Source organism: Nerophis ophidion, linkage group LG06 (genome assembly GCF_033978795.1).
Source record: "Nerophis ophidion isolate RoL-2023_Sa linkage group LG06, RoL_Noph_v1.0, whole genome shotgun sequence".
In the NCBI taxonomy this organism is placed as follows: Eukaryota; Metazoa; Chordata; class Actinopteri; order Syngnathiformes; family Syngnathidae; genus Nerophis; species Nerophis ophidion.
In genome coordinates, this window is record NC_084616.1 from 23,779,147 (window position 1) to 23,798,899 (window position 19,753).

The 19,753-nt window shown below is 40.4% G+C and overlaps 1 protein-coding gene across 1 annotated transcript in view; it reads right to left on the minus strand.

Moving 5' to 3' along the window:
- Positions 1-1,089: 1,089 nt before the first annotated feature.
- Positions 1,090-19,753, minus strand: part of si:ch211-251b21.1 (uncharacterized protein LOC571720 homolog) — a 54,692-nt gene continuing 36,028 nt past the window's right edge. Inside the window, exons 7-10 of the mRNA XM_061903121.1 lie at positions 8,764-8,981; positions 5,950-6,169; positions 5,643-5,893; positions 1,090-1,642 (exon numbers count right to left, since the gene is read on the minus strand). Coding sequence (XP_061759105.1) covers positions 1,544-1,642; positions 5,643-5,893; positions 5,950-6,169; positions 8,764-8,981 — 788 coding nt within the window. The 3' untranslated portion in view covers positions 1,090-1,543. The remainder of the gene's footprint in view (positions 1,643-5,642; positions 5,894-5,949; positions 6,170-8,763; positions 8,982-19,753) is intronic.

Sequence of the window (19,753 nt, forward strand, 5' to 3'; positions counted from 1 at the left end):
CCAGACTAAAAATTTCCTTTAAAAATATATTTTTTTATAAAAATACATTTTTGTTAGTTTTTTTACGATTTTTAAAAAAATTATGAAATATGTAAAATCGGGATGAACAATAATTGCAATTCAGATGTGAATCGATTTTTTTAATGCATCCAGACTAAAAACGTTCTTTAAAAAAAACTGAATGAAAAAAGTTTTTTTTATTTTTTATTTTTTACGATTTTTGGAAATTATGAAATATTTAGAATCAAAATGAACAAGAATCGCGGTTGTATGCATTTTAATAAAAAAATTTAAATGTTTAGTTATTTTTTTTAACAATGTTTTAATAATTATGAAATATTTAGAACCAGGAGGAACAAGGATTGCAATTCGGAAGTGAATCAATGTTTTCTGCATCCAGACAAAAAATGTCATTTTAAAAAATAGATTCTAATAAAAAAAAAAACTTTTTTTTTTTTTTTTTGGGTTTTTACGATATTTGAAAATTATCAAACATTTAGAATCGGGATGAACAACAATCGTGATTCAGATGTGAATCGATTTTTTTGATGTAACCAGACTAAAAACGTCCTATAAGAAAATATACTTTAATAAAAATAAAAAATAAACATGTTTTTTTTTTATTTTTTATTTTATTTTACGATTTTTTTAAATTTTGAAATATATAGAATCAGGATGAACAAGAATTGCAATTCTGATGTGAATCGTTTTATGCATCCAGAATAAAAACGGCCTTCAAAAAAATTGATTTTAAGAATTGTTTTTTTATTTGTTTTATTTTTGCAATTTTTTAAAATTTGGAAATATTTAGAATGGGGGATAAACAAGAATTGTAATTCTGAGGTGAACTCATTATTTTATGCATCCAGACTAAAAACATCGTTCAAAATGTTTTTATATTAATAAAAACTTTTTATTTCTTTTTACGATTTTAGAAAAATTTTGGAAGATTTAGAAACGGGATTAACACGAATCGCGAATCGGATGTGAATCAATCTAATGCAACTTAATTGTAATACTCTTTTGAAGGACAGTTTACATATGTTAACAGTGTGTTTTACGGATGACTAAAGAGGACAAAGAAGACACTTTTCTTTGAAAAGTATTTTTATTTGTTGTTTACAGTGGATGTCAGCAAACTACGCTAAACAATCCTAGCAATATGCTAAAGGCAAAGTCTGTAAAACTTTCCGAGTATAAAAACATACAAAATAACACTGTCTTACTCAACACTTGTTGAACATCAAATGGATATTCATGATGAACTCTTCCTGGTTAGCCTTGCCGTGACAACTCTTTGAAAGTTCATGTAATATTTTTGCATAACTACACTTGTTAGCATAATAAGTAAGGGTTAGCGGTTCTGACCTTTTATTTTGACAACCTGTCGCTGATTTTCCTTGTTTTCCGTGGGTTTGCTCAGATTTGTCGGAAAGATATGAAACACACTAAACCACAAACGGTTGCTATGGAAACGAGTGAGACAGTTTGAATGCAGCGGCACAGAGTTGCAGTTTTGTCGTATGAAAGCTGGGATTTGTTATTAGGCTTTGCTTTTGTCGGCGGTGTCTTGCTCTGTGACCTCGCCTCCGCCGCCAAAGCGCTGATTCAGCTCCGATGTCAACACCGAGCAGCAGGACTTCTGGAGGAAAGAGAAATAATCACATTTATATTATTTCTTTAAGAAGTGATGCTTATGAAAAAAAGGTACAACAATAACCACCAAATAAGTGGTCTTCATCTTTTAAAATCACGCCCCTTGGTGGACAAACATCTTTTTTCCACTTTCTTACATGCAATGCTATTGAGAAGCTGATCATGATTAATTATTAAATCATCAGTGTGTGTCAACGAGTTAGCACTTTGTACAAACCTAAAGCTTATTCTACCTCAATTTGGAGGTATCTAATCCACTCAGTAAGACACTTTTTTTTTACTGCAATAAATCTATGAACATCAATCACTACCACAGGGGTGTCCAAAAAAAAAACATTTTTTATCGGGGAACAACAAATAAAAAATAACACTATTTAAAAAAACCCATATAAAAACACAAACAAAAAAGTGGAATACAAGAGCAAACAGGTGAAATGTAATGAGAAAAACTGTTTTTTTTTTTTTGTTAAAAGCTGTCATTGCTCAAAAATAATACATCAAAATCAATGAAATATATTTGAGAAAATATTGCATATTTTGTGTATTAGCCCAAAAAAACTAAAAGGGCATAAAATATTTTGTAAAAATACAATAAACATTTATTGTTGATGGATAGATCTGAATTGGATCTTGAGACTTAAGTGTTATCAATAAATAAATAAAAAGAAAACAATTGTATGACCTATTTTTAACACGTTCATGAGGGGGTCCTTTTGGATCACCAATCATTTTAGTGGGATTTTTTTTAATGGTCATTGCTCAAAAAATGATGAATAAATGATGTTATGAATTATTAACTTATATATATGTATATATATATATATATATATATATATATATATATATATATATATATATATATATATATCGACTGATTTAGCCATCCCTTTACCACTTTTGATGTGTGTTTGGGGCCATTGTCCTGTTGGAACAGCCAACTGCACACAGACATAACCTCCAGGCTGATGATTTTAGGTTGTCCTGAAGAATTTGGAGGAAATCCTCCTTTTTGTCCCATTTCCTCTCTGTGAAGCACCAGTTCCATTGGCAGCAAAATGCTTGACTGTATGGTGTTCCTGGGATTAAAGGCCTCATCTTTTCTCCTCCAAACATATTGCTGGGTATTGTGGCCATTGTGGAGATTAAAGACAATCTAAATAACATTAGAAGAATTGCTACAACGTGTAAATGGAAAAAAAACAACAACATGTTTGCTTGACCCACTTCCTGGGAAACTTATTAAGGAGCTCTTTGTATTATTAGGTCCATCAGTGCTAAATATTATAAACGTATCACTTTCCTCTGGCACTGTTTCCCTAACATTCAAAAAAGCGGTTATTCATCCTCTCCTTAAAAGACCTAACCTCGAACCTAACCTCATGGTAAACTACCGACCGGTGTCTCACCTACCCCTTATTTTGAAAATCCTCGAAAATATTGTTGCAGAGCAGTCTAACACTTAGCGTCTAACAATCTATGTGAAACCTTTCAATCCGGTTTCAGGGCAAATCACTCTACTGAGACAGCCCTTGCAAAACTGACTTATGATCTTTTGCTAACGATGGATTCTGATGCGTCATCTATGCTGCTGCTCCTCGATCTTAGCACTGCTTTCGATACCGTTGATCATAATATTTTATTAGAGCATATCAAAACACGAATTGTATGTCAGACTTAGCCTTGTCTTGGTTTAACTCTTATCTTACTCACAGGATGCAGTGCGTTTCCAATAACAATGTGACCTCGGACTATGTTAAAGTAACATGTGGAGTTCCTCAGGGTTCGGTCCTTGGCCCTGCACTCTTCAGCATCTACATGCTGCCAATAGGTGACATAGTACGCAAATACGGTATTAGCTTTCACTGTTATGCTGATGACACCCAACTCTACATGCCCCTAAAGCTGACCAACACGCCGGATTGTAGTCAGCTGGAGGCGTGTCTTAATAAAATTAAACAATGGATGTCCGCTAACTTTTTGCAACTCAATGCCAAGAAAACGGAAATGCTGATTATCGGTCCTGCTAGACACGGACCTCTATTTAATAATACAACTTTAACAATTGACAACCAAACAATTAACAAGGCGATTGGGTAAAGAATCTGGGTATTATCTTCAACCCAACTCTCTCGTTTGAATCACACATTAAAAGCGTTACTGAAACGGCCTTCTTTCGTCTCCGTAATATCGCTAAAATTCACTCCATTCTGTCTACTAAAGACGCTGAGATCATTATCCATGCGTTTGTTACGTCTCGTCTAGATCACTGCAACGCATTACTTTCGGGTCTCCCCATGTCTAGCATTAAAAGATTACAGTTGGTACAAAATGCGGCTGCTAGACTTTTGACAAGAACAAAAAAGTTTGATCATATTACGCCTATACTGGCTGCCCTGCGCACTTAAGATGTGACTTTAAGGTTTTACTACTTACGTATAAAATACTACATGGTCTAGCTCAAGCCTATCTTGCCAATTGTATTGTACCATATGTCCCGGCAAAAATTCTGCGTTCAAAGGACTCCGGCTTATTAGTGATTCCCAGAGCCCAAATAAAGTCTGCGGGCTATAAGAGCGTTTTCCATTCGGGCTCCAGTACTCTGGAATGCCCTCCCGATAATAGTTCAAGATGCTACCTCAGTAGAAGCATTTAAGTCTCATCTTAAAACTCATTTGTATACTCTAGCCTTTAAATTGACCCCCTTTTTAGACCAGTTGATCTGCCGTTTCTTTTCTTTTCTTTTTCTTCTCTGCCCCCCTCTCCCTTGTGGAGGGGTTGGGCGGGTGGGGACACAGATCCGGTGGCCATGGATGAAGTACTGGCTGTCCAGAGTTGGGACCCAGGATGGACTGCTCGTCCAGAGTCGGGACCCAGGATGGACTGCTCGTCCAAAGTCGGGACCCAGGATGGACCGCTCGCCTGTGTATCGGTTGGGGACATCTCTGCGCTGCTGATCCGCTTCCGCTTGGGATGGTTTCCTGCTGGCTCCACTATGGACGGGACTCTAGCTATTATATTGGATCTGTTAGATCCACTACAGATTGGACTTTCACAATATCATGTTAGACCCGCTCGACATCCATTGCTTTCGGTCCCCTGGGGTTTCTCATAGTCGCCATTGTCACTGTCACCGACGTCCCACTGGGTGTGAGTTTTTCCTTGCGCTCCAATCACTCCATTACAAAAAAATATAGTTGTAGAAATTATTGGAAACGCAAGACAGCCATGACATTTTGTTCTTTACAAGTGTATGTAAACTTTTGATTACACACATACACACACACACACACACACAAAGACACACACACACACACACACTCAAAGTTAATCTCGAGATTTAAGCGTTAAAAAATTACAACAACAAAAATGTAATATGAATTATTTTGAACATTTTTATGACTGAGAGCTTTCCGGACAAAATTTAGGGGAGCCCTGAAGTTTAAAAAAAAGTGTACTGGTTTTAAAATGTAATCTATCAAAATGGCCCCTGCATGTTTTAATGTTTTCGTGTGCTGCCCCAGTGTTTCTTACATGTTTTCACCAAGCTTCACCATAATAACAAACAGTACAAAACACAGTAGCCTAGTAGGCCTGAGTATTTATTAACATTTTTCACCAAGTACTACCATAATAACCAACAGTAACTTGGGCCCCGACTTAAAGAAGTTGAAAAACTTATTCGGGTGTTACCATTTAGTGGTCAATTATACAGAATATGTACTGTACTGTGCAATCTACTAATAAAAATTTTAAACAATCAATCAGTCAGTAGAACACAGTAGCGTAGTAGGCCTGAGTATTCATTGAAACCAAGGCAGAGTTTTAAGTATATTTCCAGATTGTGGCCACTATAACATTACACACAGTTTGAACAGTAACACTGTGTGGGAATATTTAATTTAGTGATTCTATAGCGTGCCACTCATGGTTCCCCAATTTGAGAATAACTGCTTTACAGGTTCCAGATGCGATCTTTCCATTCTCACCTTCTCGTCCGTGGCCTGTCTGCGAGCCTCAAACAGAAGCTCCAGCAGAGCGAGGAGGAGGCCGACGCCCAACCCCAGGCCCAGAAGCAGGAAAAGGCCCCGCAGGTCGTGAGGGTGAAGGCTGTCCGAGTCAGGGGCCCCGTCTTCGCCCACGCAGCTGCTGGCCCACCACTTGTCATGCAGGAAGGTCAGCTCGCCAGACTCGCTGAGCTGCAGGATGGCCATGCTGAGGTTCCTCACCATGGGGGAACCTGCACAAGGAAAGAGATCTGGAGCTTCTGGCAGAAGGGCCCGGTAGAGCACTCACCCTGGCGTGCGGCGATGCTGTAGGCCCTCATGGCGACCACCTCCTGCGAGTGCCTCAGGTTGCAGTCGCGAGCCACAGCGAGGCGCAAGGAGGCCGCCTCGCCGATGAAGGCGAAGTTTCCCTCCTGAGCGCGGCGAACGCCATCCTCCATGTTGGCCACCTTGCTCTTCAAGCGCTCCATGTGCTGATAAATGCGGCGGTAAACGGCGTTGTTGGAGTTCTGCAACAACAAAGCACTTTTTTCTTTGAAACATGGCCATGGCGGCCAGCTCCAGACTTCTTCCACCCAGGGATGACAAAACAAAGCCTTAATGTTGTTGTTGTTTTTTTTTGAGATTAGATGGAATTTAAAGCAGCTTTTTGTTTTTTAACTTTTGTGTATTGGATTTTTGACATGTACAGTCCAGAAATATATGTCGAACGCTCAACAAGTAACCCACAAAAATGATAAAATAAATATGATATTTTTCATTTTCAAATCCAATACAAGTTGTGGATTTAGTTTTTTACCTTTAGGGACCCAGAAGGGTCTCAGTCATAACAATGTTCGAAATAATTCTTTTTTTCTTCAATGCTTTAAATTTTAGATCAACTTTAGATCCATCAATTTTGTAAAAAAAAAAATAAATATATATACATACACATATATATATATATATATATATATATATATATATATATATATATATACATACACACATATATATATATATATATATATATATATACATACATATATACACACACACATATCTATCTATCCATCTGTCTATCTGTCTATCTATCTATCTATCTATCTATCTATCTATCTATCTATCTATCTATCTATCCATCTATCCATCTATCTAAATATATGTATAGATATATAGATATATATATACAAACGTATTTATTTATATATATATATATATATATATATATATATATATGTGTGTGTGTGTACATACATACATACACACACACACATATTAATATACATACATACACACACAAAGACACACACACACATGTATAGTATATATTTTTTTCACATTGTCTGCCCTTTTTTGTTCAAGAATTTTTTTTTGTTGACAAAACCACAAAATATGCAAAAAGTTTACCCCTAAACATGTTCAAAGTGGAATAAATAATGTAAAGTAATTTAAATTGGTCAGTAATTCATAACATTTATTTTGATTCATTATTATGTTTCGAGCAACGACAGTTTGAAAAAAATCCCACTAAAAATATTGGGGATCCAAAAGGGTTAAAAATGTGTCATACATATTTTTTTATTTTTTTAATTATTATTATTTTTACTTTCAACCCGTAAAACTGTAGATCAACTTTGGTTTGACGATTTTAAGTTTTTATAATTTTTTCATGATGTTTTGTATGTTTGTTTGAGGCCCTTTTTGTTACAGCAAACACACAACATTTGCAATATTTTCCCAAATTATTGATTTGATTTAATTGGAACCTTCAACTCGTCAATAATTCATAACATTCATTTTGATTCATTATTCTTTTTTTGAGAAATGACAATTAAAGAAAAAAAAAATCCATTAAAAATCTTAGGGATCCAAAAGGATTCCACTCATAAAAGTTTTGAATAGTAGTAATATATTTGTTTTACTTTTTACTTTCAATTAAAATCAACTTCAGATCTATCCCTCGATTATTATTCATAATTTTTATGTCGCATATTTTTCTTTTATGTCCTTTTTGTCTAAGAAAAATATAATTTTAATGGCAAAAAAAATGCAATATTTTCCTTTAAATGTTTTCAATGTAGAAAAATTGAAGTGAAGTAACTGGAGCCTTAAATAGGTCAATGATTCACAACATGGGACTGCGTGGCGCAGTGGTACAGTGGCCATGCGCAACCCGAGGGTCCCTGGTTCAATCCCCACTTCGTACCAACCTCGTCACATCCGTTGTGTCCTGAGCAAGACACTCCACCCTTTCTCCTGATGGGTGCTGGTTAGCGCCTTGCATGGCAGCTCCCTCCATCAGTGTGTGAATGTGTGAGTGGATGGGTGAATGTGGAAGTAGTCTCAAAGCGCTTTGAGTACCCTGACGGTAGAAAAGCGCTATGCAAGTACAACCCATTTATCATTTAACCTTTTTTTTTGATTCATCATTATTTCTTTTAGCAATGACAGTTTAAAAAAAAATCCCACCAAAACCCTTTGAGATCCAAAAGGGTGCCACTCCTAAAAGTGTTAAAAAGAAGTCATACATTTATTTTTTTTTTTTTTTTTACTTTCAACCAGAAATCTCTAGATCAACTTCGGTCGGTCAATTTAAAGTTTTTATAATTTGTTCACCTTTTTTTTTTCCATCCATCCATTTTTTGGGGTTGCGGGGTTGGTGCTGGAACCTATCTTAGCGGCATTCCGGCGGAAGGCGGTGTCCACCCTGGACAAGTCGCCACCTCATCGCTGATGTTTTTTTTTTTGTTTGTTTAATGCCATTTTTGTTACAGAAAAACTTTATTTTATGGCAAACAGATAAAATTTGCAATATTTTCCCGAATGTTTGACGCGAATTACTTGGAGCCTTAAATTGGTTATTATTTTTCTAACAGGACTGATTTTTATATATTATTATTTTTGAGTAATGACCGTTTTAAAGTCTGAATGGAAGCTTAATGTTAGTAGCATCAACATTGCAACTTTGTCTTTGTCTTTTAGCTCTTTTATTGTACTTGTGATGTTTTGTTTGTAATATTATTTTTCAAACGGACTGTTAAAAAATGAGCTGCATGCCACGAAAGGCCCACGGGCCCCACTTTGGACACCCTTGGTCTGTGACTATGAATTATGAACCCACCTTAAAGAAGAGCATTGTGGAGCCGCCATCGACTGTTCCATATTCAATCAAGTCCTGGTCGACCAAGTCCTCGAAGGTCTTGATGGACATGTGCTTATTGGTGGCGTGCATGGAGGACTTTAAGTTGGCAAAGTAGCAGGCCAGCACCACCACCACAAACATCCACCAGATGGCGCTCACCACCTTTCCACCAACTGCTTTAGGATGAGGACCAGCCCCTGACAAAGTAGCACATTCATAAACACTATTAGGATTATCATCAACATCTGGGTAATGATAATCACTAGCATATTGTTAATGATGATCATCAACATATTTGTAATGATAATTATCAACATTAATAATTATTAATAATCATTAACATATTGGTAATGATAATCAATACCATTTTGATAATAATGATCATTAACATATTTGTAATTGCAATAAACATTACTATGAATAAACATTAACATGTTGATAATGATGATCAGTAACATATTTGGAATAATAACAATTAACATGTTAATGATAATCATTAAAAATGTTATGATCACTAACATTTTGATATTGATCAAACATATTTGTACGGATAACGTTTAACATATTATTGACAACCCTTAACGCTGTTGTAATGATGACCACTAACAGTTTGATAATGATGATCATTATTATATTTGAAATTATTATAATTAAAATACTAATTACATCTTGTGATGATTATCATTAACATTTTAATAATGCAAATCATTAATATTTTTAATAATAATCATTGACATTTCAATAATCAATGATAGCTGTGAACATGATGGTAATGATATTCACTAACATTGGTAATGAAAATCAATAACATTTTGATATTGATGATTGTGGAAGGTCTCCGACCCAGATCCTCTTTCTGCGTCACGGACACACCACACTCTGGCGCAGTGGTTACACTTTGTTTAATGTTACCACACTCGTACAGTTCACAATGTCTTTGGCTTTTCAGCTCAATCATACAGTTCACAATGTATTTGGGTTTTTCCCTCCTCCGTCCATCAGACTCGACCTCCTGCCGCAGTACGCGGTCCATGAGATGCTAGAACGTGGCGGGCGCACCGAACAAGCCAAACAGAAGTGTCACAAATTGGTACAACCTGTCCGGAGTGAAGAAAGTCAGTTTTTCTCGGGTCTCTGGAGACAAGGGAATCTACCAGTAGCCCTTGGGTAAATCCAGTGTGGTGAAAAAATTAGCAGTGCCTAGCCCAGGGGCGCTCACACTTTTTCTGCAGGTGAGCTACTTTTCAATTGACCAAGTCGAGGAGATCTACCTCATTCCTATTTATAATTTATATTCATTTATTTATGAAAGAGACATTTTTGTTAACAAGTTAATGGTGTTTAATGATAATACAATCATGTTTAACACACATAGATTCCTTTCTTTCATGAAGACAAGAATATGAGTTGGTGTATTTGATTCTGATGACTTGCATTGATTGGAATTAGACAGTGGTGCTGATAACGTCCGCATTTTCAAATGGAGGGAAAAAAAAAGTCCTCCTTTCTGTCCAATACCACATGAAAGTGGTTGGATTTGGCATCTCATTTGTCCAACTTGCATACTCGTTTTTAAACACTTTGTTATGAGAGTAGCATATGTGTGTGGCCCTTTAATGTCTGGCAGCAGGTGAGTGACGTCAGTGAGTGTGCGGGTGGGCAAGCAAGTGAGAAAGCGGTCGCTGAGGGCGGGGGAGAAATACATTGGCATCAAACTCCGTAGCTTGCTAGCTTGTGCACGCTAGCTTTTTGAGACTCTTATTTTGTTAGCACAGGCAGGATGAAACAGGTCTTTTATGGTGAAGACAGGAACTGTGCAGTCGGTCTTTAGAGTTTTGACAGTAGGTACGGAGTCTCTAGAAATAAAATGTGTTTCTCTGCGTCCGCCCTGTTAGTGATTTTTTTCTTAAATATGAGCTCGCAGCAGCCAGCGTCTTCTCACAAGATCCTCGGGTGCCGAGAATGTCAAACAACTGACGAAAGTGAAGTCTTGGTATGATTGATGATTGCTCATTTTTATGTCTATTTTTTAATGCCTGGCTTGAGATCGACTGACACACCCTCCGAGATCGACCAGTCGATCGCGATCGACGTAATCCACCCCTGGCCTAGCCGGTCCAGGAGCTCGTCGACCCAGGTCATTGGGTATGCGTCAAAACATGACTGTTCATTCCCCCTGCTGTAATCTACACAGAATTGCATGGTCCCGTCCTTCTTCCCCACCAAAACAATGGGACTACACCATGCGCTGTGAGATTTTTCTATCACCCCCCCCATCTCAAGCATGGTTTTTAATTCCTCCCGTACAATTTTACGCTTGTGTTCGGGAAGCCTAACCTAAGACCGCACCGTAACCCCGGGCCAGTGTCAATATGGTGCCAGATGAGATTCGTGCAGCCGGGCCGTGATGAGAACACGTCAGCATAGCGCCGCTGTAACTCAGCACCACCGCTCGCTGGGCCAATGTGAGCTGGTCGTCACAGGAAAGCGGAGAGTGCGGGACCTTTGGCCCCAACTCCTCTTCCTCCTTTACTACTGTCGCCATGGAAACAGGCTCCGCCAGCCTCCAAGCCTTCAGTAAGTTGGTGTGGTATAACTGCGTGTCCCCCCGTCGGTCCGAGCGCCGAACCTCATAACCCACATCACTCTGCATTTGACCCATTACCCTTGATCACCTCCTGGGAGGTGAGGGGAACAGTGGGCAGCAGCGGTGCCACGCCCGGGAGTCAATTATGATGATTTAACCCCCAATTCCAACCCTTAATGCTGAGTGCCAAGCAGGGAGGTAATGGGTTCCATTTTTATAGTCTTTGGTAAGATTCGGCTGGGATTTGAACTCACGACCTACCGATCTCAGGGCGGACACTCTAACCACTAGGCCACTGAGTACAGTTCACAATGTCTTTGGCTTTTCAGCTCAATCATACAGTTCACAATGTGTTTGGGTTTTTCCCTCCTCCGACCGTCAGTTTCTCCCTCCTGCTGCCAACCACGTCATGATCTCCAACGCTGCTGATAAAGGAACAGGTGATTAGATAACTCGTCGCAGCTGAGGTATCTGCTCACCTGTCTGCTGCTTCATGACCGGCTCCTGCACATGACCCGCCGGCAGGGAACGCGTAGGCCACGCCCCTCTCCACAATGATCATTAACATATTTGTAATTATGGTTAACATGTTGATAATCCGGGCTTCACGGTGGACAAGGGGTTAGTGCATCTGCCTCACAATACGAAGTTCCTGCAGTCCTGGGTTCAAATCCAGGCTCGGGAACTTTCTGTGTGGAGTTTGCATGTTCTCCCCGTGAATGCGTGGGTTCCCTCCGGGTACTCCGGCTTCCTCCCACCTCCAAAGACATGCACCTGGGGATAGGTTGATTGGCAACACTAAATTGGCCCTAGTGTGTGAATGTGAGTGTCTGTCTATCTGTGTTGGCCCTGCGATGAGGTGGCGACTTGTCCAGGGTGTACCCCGCCTTCCGCCCGATTGTAGCTGAGATAGGTGCCAGCCCCCCCTGCGACCCCAAAAAAGGAATAAGCGGTAGGAAATGGATGGATGGATGTTGATAATCCAACATTTTGATAATGATGATCACCTACATTTTGTTACTGATTATCATTAACATATTTGTAAAAACAAAAATTAACATACTAATGATCATCATTAACATTTTTAAATGATGATCATATTTTGATAATGATGATCATTATTATATTTGAAATGATTGTCATTGTCATTGCCTTGAATAAATAAATAAATGAGAAAAAAATATATATATATATAATTAACATACTAATTAATGCTAATCAATAATAATCATAATGAAAATCATTTACATTTGGATAATGCAAATCATTAACATATTGACATTTCAATAATCAATAATAGCTGTGAACATGATGGTAATGATAATCATGAACATATTGTCGCAACTCGGCTTGGACATGGATTGTTTCCTCGATGCAGATGAGGATCAGCACGAGTGAGGCGTGGACGTGAGTACATGACATGTATTTAATAAACAAACAAACAACAAAAAGTGCTCACAATGGAGGTACAAAACTTGGCTACACAGTTCAAAAGTGAAACAAAAACACCTGCTCGATGGCATGAAATGATGGACATAAACTAAAGGACTTTGCACAAAAACAATTGGCTATGAACTATAAACAAAGACTTACTTGGACAAAATGAACAGCGTAGCAAGGCATGAAGCAGATAAACAAGGTCGTGAAGAAGGTGCAGCATGGGTAGGGTGCGTGCGAGTGTGAAGATCCCAGGACGAAAACAAGAAAAAGAGTGACTTAAGTAGCTGTGATGATTAGTGAAAACAGGTGAGGCTAAGAACAGGGACTTGACATGACAGGTGAAAAGTAATGAGTTGGTATGGAGACGAAAACAAACCAGGAAATGCCAAGACAGAACTTAAATGTCCAAAAAACTAAACATAACCTGACCAAAACCAAACCAGAAACTTACAGGCGTGACACATATTGGTAATAAAAATAATGAACATATCGGTAATCATAATCAACAGTGGTAATGAATGATAACTGTATTGGTAATATTGACTATATTGGTAATGATACTAATTAATATATTGGGAATGATAATAATTTATATTGGAAATTATAATGATTAACAAAGGTAATGTTAATCATTACCTTTGTAATAATAATCATTGACATTTCAATAACTAATCATAGCTGTGAACATGATAGTAATGATAATCATGAACATATTGGTAATATAAATATTACCAAATATTGGTAATATTAAATTATTATCATTGGTAATGATAACAATTAACATAATGTAATAATTGATAACTGTGAACATATTGGTAATGATAATAAAGAATATGTTGGTAATGACAATAATTAACAGATCGGTAATGATAACAACATGTTGATCATGCTAATCATTAACATATTGGTAATGATAATCATTATTATTAATGAACAAAAATCATTAACATGTTGATAATGACAGTCATGAACATAACACCAGGCCTAACATTATCTTAATAATCATGAACATATTGGAAATAAAAATAATTAACAAATTGGTCATGATAATCATTAACATTTTGGTAATGATAACTATATACATTGTGGTAGTAATGTAAATGTAAACGTCCTGCAATAATTAAATTGCAGGACAACCGACAAAGAAGAAATGTCAAACAACGCGCCAGTAAGGAAAAATTATGCCAAAAATAGTTTCGTTCGGGTATTAGAATACAAGTTGGTCAACAAAAAAGGAATTGCAGAATGCAAAACATGCGGTTTGAAGATTACAGTCAGAGACGCAACAACTTCCAACTTCGTATGACATTTGAAGTTGCACAAAGAAGGGTAAGTTTTGAATGTAAGATAACGTTTATTGTCTAATTAACGTAACTTTTATTTGCTGTTTAGTTAAATCAGTGAGGCTGTAAACTCACTGCTACCGTTATAACCATAAAAATCTTATAAGTACACGCAGAATCGACGGCTACTGCCTACTGGCGCTAACGAGACGCGGGCCCGCCATCTTGGAGTGGTCGGAGCAAAGAACTACCAGAGCATTTAATTCCTCTTACCTCACTGAATACCACTGATTTTCAAGCGTTTTTTTAGTCATACATGTAGCTATGATAAAGGACACATGTTTCGGAGTGTTTGATTATTCAAAGTTTGCTTAACAGAAATAGAATATTCTCATATGCTATAAGTGACCAGATGTCCGAGATCAAAACTGGGAATATAATCCCAGAGAAGGGGGAAAAAAACAGTCAGCTATTTTAAAATTCAAGAAACAATATAATTAGGTTATATATATATATATATATATATATATATATATATATATATATATATATATATATATATATATATATATATATATATATATATATATATATACACACACACACACACACGTGTGTATTTATACATAAACAATGTATAAATACATTAGATATTGTGGTGTCTCACTCAAGCACTGCCTGACAGGAAAGCACCTCACAGGGGGGGAACCAGAAAATGGAGGCGCAGTGGAACCCAGAGGACAACGCCCCAGCCTTGTCCACATCATCTACCTGTTCAATCAGTCTGAAGTGCCACCAGCCGTGCGGCCAGGTGGGGTCCAGCAAACCTTTCTTAACTCTGCCTCATTCAGGTCTGGCTCTCCTCTGTGCCAAGGCAGGTGCATCAGGTGGTAAGTTGAGACATCCACTATTTTCACCACTAAAGACATTATTAGTGAAATGTTTTACTTATGTTGTATTTCTATTATTGTATAGGCAATTACCAATGACATTTAAAGAAGTGTGCTGTGTGAAGTACTGAGAGCCCCGGACGGGAGATATTTATGTTTGGTCACTTTAAGTTTGATTCTTCCACACCCTGCCCTTCCTAAAAAGACTTGTATAATAAAAGCCCTGTTTTGCTTGCTGCAAAACCAGTCCTGTGTCTTGGAGGGAATCAGGTGCCACATATGGTGGGGAATGCGGGCAATCTGATTCAGGTCAACCTCTGATAATGTCACACACAGAAGCCCCTAAGTGCTTTGTTAAAAAGCCAAGCTGAATTTCGAGGTGCAGTACAAGAGTTAGTAAAAAAAAAAGTGCTAAAGATGTGGCTATTACACGGGCACCCACTGAGGTCCTAACTAAATTAACCGGGAGGAGATGATGTGGAAGCCTACTTGGAGTTGTTTGAGCGCACTGCGGCCCGGGAGAAGTGGCCAGTAGAAGAATGGGGATCCATACTAGCACCTTTTCTCACTGGAGAAGCCCAACGTGTGTGCAGAGACCTGGCATTGGCGGATGCTCGAGACTTCAGGAGACTAAAGAAAGCCATTCTCAGCAGCCAAGGATGCAGTCTGCCTGCCAGGGCACAACAATATCACAACTGGACCTTCCAGCCCACCCAGCCGCCACGTCCGCAGGTAGCCTCACTGCTCCGCATAACACAGCTCGCTAACGAGCAAAGGCAACTCCCCCTCCATAGACCGACTGGTGATAGACCGCTGTATCCGAGCCTTGCCGCCTGATGCCCGAAAATATGCCGCACAGGTAAGCCCTCCAACTGTGGAGCAGTTGGTGGCCTTATTAGAGAACCACCAAGTGAGCATGGAAATGCTGAGAGCCACCCGGATGGAAAAGGCCAGAAATTCCGCGGAAGAGAGGCTAGGCCGCGACTGCTGAGGAACGCCACCATCAGCACCGTCCTGACCCCGACCTTGGGGTATTCCCCCGAGAGGCCCGGTCGGCCCCCACAGCAGAAATGTTATGTGTGTGGACACCCGGACCACATGTCTTAGGCGTGCCTGTAACGTAACCACGATGTCTCCATGGCCACGGCACCCAGCTCAGATGCAGGCAAACCACGCCTCCACACTGGCAGTGAACGACGACAACATGCCAACCTTCCGGTAAGGATTGGGGGGACCGATGCACACGCATTGCTGGACAGTGGGAGTGCTGTGACCCTGGTACACGCTTACTTGGCCAGACCCCTCAGCAAGGACACTGTCCCAGTGACGTGTGTACATGGAGATGTCCACCAGTATCCGGTAAGCCACATACACATTCAGACACCCCGAGGTGATGCACTGGTACCAGCTGGAATGGTACCAAACCTACCTGTTCCAATACTCATCAGGTCCGACTATGTACTTTTTGGCAGATACTGGACCCTGGGCTTCATCCCAGGTGCCATTCCACGGCAGCGTCACCCCCGCAACAATAGAGTCAAAAGTATGAGACCGCTTAAAGCCTGCCCCGCATTTAGGCCCTCGTCAGAGGCCCCACGAAGTGACAGCTTGGCTGAAGAGGAGCGACAGGAGAGCAGGTTGGAGTAGAAGGCAGAAGAGGAAGGGGACCCCTTTGTGGAGTGCCCCGTATCAGAAGAGCGCGTCAACCCAAAAACGGGCGAGTTTGCCACCTCCCAGTGGAATGATCAGAACCTCAGCTGGGCCCAACAGCAAATCGTAGAAATTGACGAACAGAAATGGGAAGGGGTGAGTACACTTACTGCACCATATTTTCTGATTAAAAACGGCCTTCTGTATAAAGGGGTGCTAACTAAGGGCGGGGACATAATTGAGCAACTGCTGGTGCCTAAGTCTCATATCTCCCGAGTGCTTTATCTTGCCCATACTGATCAGTTGGGAACTCATCTAGGTGTACTAAAGATGTATGACCGCACATTAACCCGCTTCTATTGGCCTGGTGTGAAACGAGCCATAGAAGACTTTTGCAAGGGCTGTCCCGAATGCCAAAAGAATGCACCTACACCCACCTATCGAAACCTCTTGGTACCGCTCCCCAACATCGGCACCCCGTTGTCACGTATGGCAATGGACATCGTTGGACCACTCCCAAAATCAGCAAGAAGAAATCGCTACATACTGGTAATACTAGAGTATGCCACCCGATATCCTAAAGCTGTACCATTACGCACAGCCTCAGCCAAAGCCATCGCACATAAACTGTTTATGATGTTTAGCCGAGTGGGACTTGCAGATGAGATTTTAACGGACCAGGGCACATGTTTTATGTCAGAAGGGATAACCATGCTCTACAAATGGTTAAAAGTAAAACGCATACGAACCTCTGTATATCATCCTCAGAAAGATGGCCTGGTGGAATGTTTCAACTATACGTTAAAAAAAATGCTAAAAAAGTAGCCGACAAAGACGGGAAAGACTGGGATTACCTCATTCCATATGTCCTCTTTGCCATCAGAGATGGACATTGCAAAAGAAACCTGGGAGAACCACATCTCACCCCACCACAGTGTGATCGACCATATCGCCCAACTACAAACCCAGGCTCGCAAAATCTGGCCCAAGGTAAGAGAGCATATGGAAAAAGCCCAAAGAGAACAGGCAAGAACGTACAACTGAGATATCACACTCCGAGAGTTCCAGGTGGGGTAAAAAGTGCTAGTATTAGTACCGTCCAGCAAATGTATGTTCTTGGCCAGATGGTAGGGGCCATACGAGATAATAGAGAGAAAGAGGCCCGCCAACTACAAGGTAAACCAGACAGGCCGGCGGAAAGGTCACCAAGTTTACCATGTAAATATTTTGAAAAAATCGCTACAATCTGCTGCTTTTTTAACTGCACCCTCTCCCCAGACCACTCCCCCGGTACCTATAGGAGAGGACCTCTCCCCATCACAAAAGCAAGAGGTGAAGGAACTTCTGGGATGGAACCAAAACCGCCTCTTTGAACTGCCAGAAAGGACCAAGATATACATTGAGACCAAAACAGGAATAGTGGTACGACAAAGGCCTACCGAATTCCAGAAACCAGGTGGGCGGCTATAAGAGGAGGTAAAGAAAATGTTGGACCTTTGAGTAATAAAGCAATCCCATAGGCCATGGTCAAGCCAAATTGTCATTGTTCTTAAACCAGATGGGTCCCTAAGATTCTGTAATGACTTAAGTAAATTGAATGAGATATCACTGTGTGATGCTTATCCCATGCCCAGAGTAGATGAGCTTATAGAGCGACTCGGCCCTGCTCACTTCGTCAGCACCATGGACCTGACCAAAGGTTACTGGCAGGTGCCTTTGACGGAAAGGGCGAAACCTAAAACGGCCTTCTACACACCCGATGGGCTATTCCAATATACCGTCTTGCCATTCAGGATTCCTGGTAACATTCCAGAAGAAGATGGACATAATTCTAAGGCCCCACCAAGAATACGCAGCCGTTTACCTGGATGACATTGTGATTCATAGCACCAGCTGGCCTTTCCATCTCCAGCATCTCGACGCGGTCCTAGGAGCCCTTTGATGTGCAGGACTGACTGTCAAGGCTAAGAAGTGCCGAGTGGGTCTGACTGAGATGGATTACCTCGGCCAGACAATAGGAAGAGGCTGCGTAAAACCCCAGGCCTGCAAAGTGGAGCGTATCAAGGAACGACCTAGCAAGTGAAATCATTTATTGGCCTGGTGTCACATTATCAAAAGTTTATAAAAAATTTCTCTACGATTGCAACACCGCTGTATGAACTGACAAGGAACAAACAGCCCCAGCATGTCACCTGGACGGCTGAGGCCGAGACTTCCTTCCAGATGTTGAAGAAAGCCCTGTGTGAAGAACTGGTGTTGAAAGCCCCCAACTTCATAGTTCATCCTCCACACCGACGCCTCAGGCACGGGCATTGGAGCCGTGCTCGCCCAGCTCGTGGACGGAGAAGAGCACCCAGTGACATTTATTAGTAGGAAGCTCCAGACCCATGAGCGAAATTATGCCACAGTAGAAAAGGAGTGCTTAACAGTCAAGTGGGCCATACACCACCTCCGCTACTACCTATGGGGTAGGACCTTCACCTTGGTGACAGACCACGCCCCCTTGAAGTGGATGTCCACAAGTAAGGACCGAAACACACGCTGGTTCCTGGAACTCCAAAATTCTGAGTTCAACGTGGAATATCGGCCTGGGAAGGCGATCCTACATGCAGACGCCATGTCCCGGCTCTATGAAGAGTACAAAGAAGCTCCCAGACCGACCAGCGAGCTTAGGGGGGGGGGGGGGTATGTGGTGTCTCACTCAAGCACCGCCTGACAGGTAAGCACCTCACAGGGGAGGAGCCAGGGAATGGAAGCAGAGTGGAACACAGAGGACAACGCCCCAGCTTTGGCCGCATAATCGAGGGGTGGTACATTCCCCTGTACCTTCTCAATCAGCCTGAAGTGGCACCAGCTTTGCGGCCAGGTGGGGTCCAGCAAACCTTTCTTAACTCTGCCTCATTCAGGTCTGGCTCTCCTCTGTGTCAAGGCAGGTGCATCAGGCGGTAAGTTGAGACATCCACTATTTTTACCACTAAAGACATTACTAGTGAAATGTTTTACTTATGTTGTGCTTCTATTGTTTTATAGGCAATTACCTATGACATTTAAAGAAGTGTGCTCTGTGAAGGACTGAGAGCGCCGGAAGGGAGATATGTATGTTTGGTCACTTTAAGTTT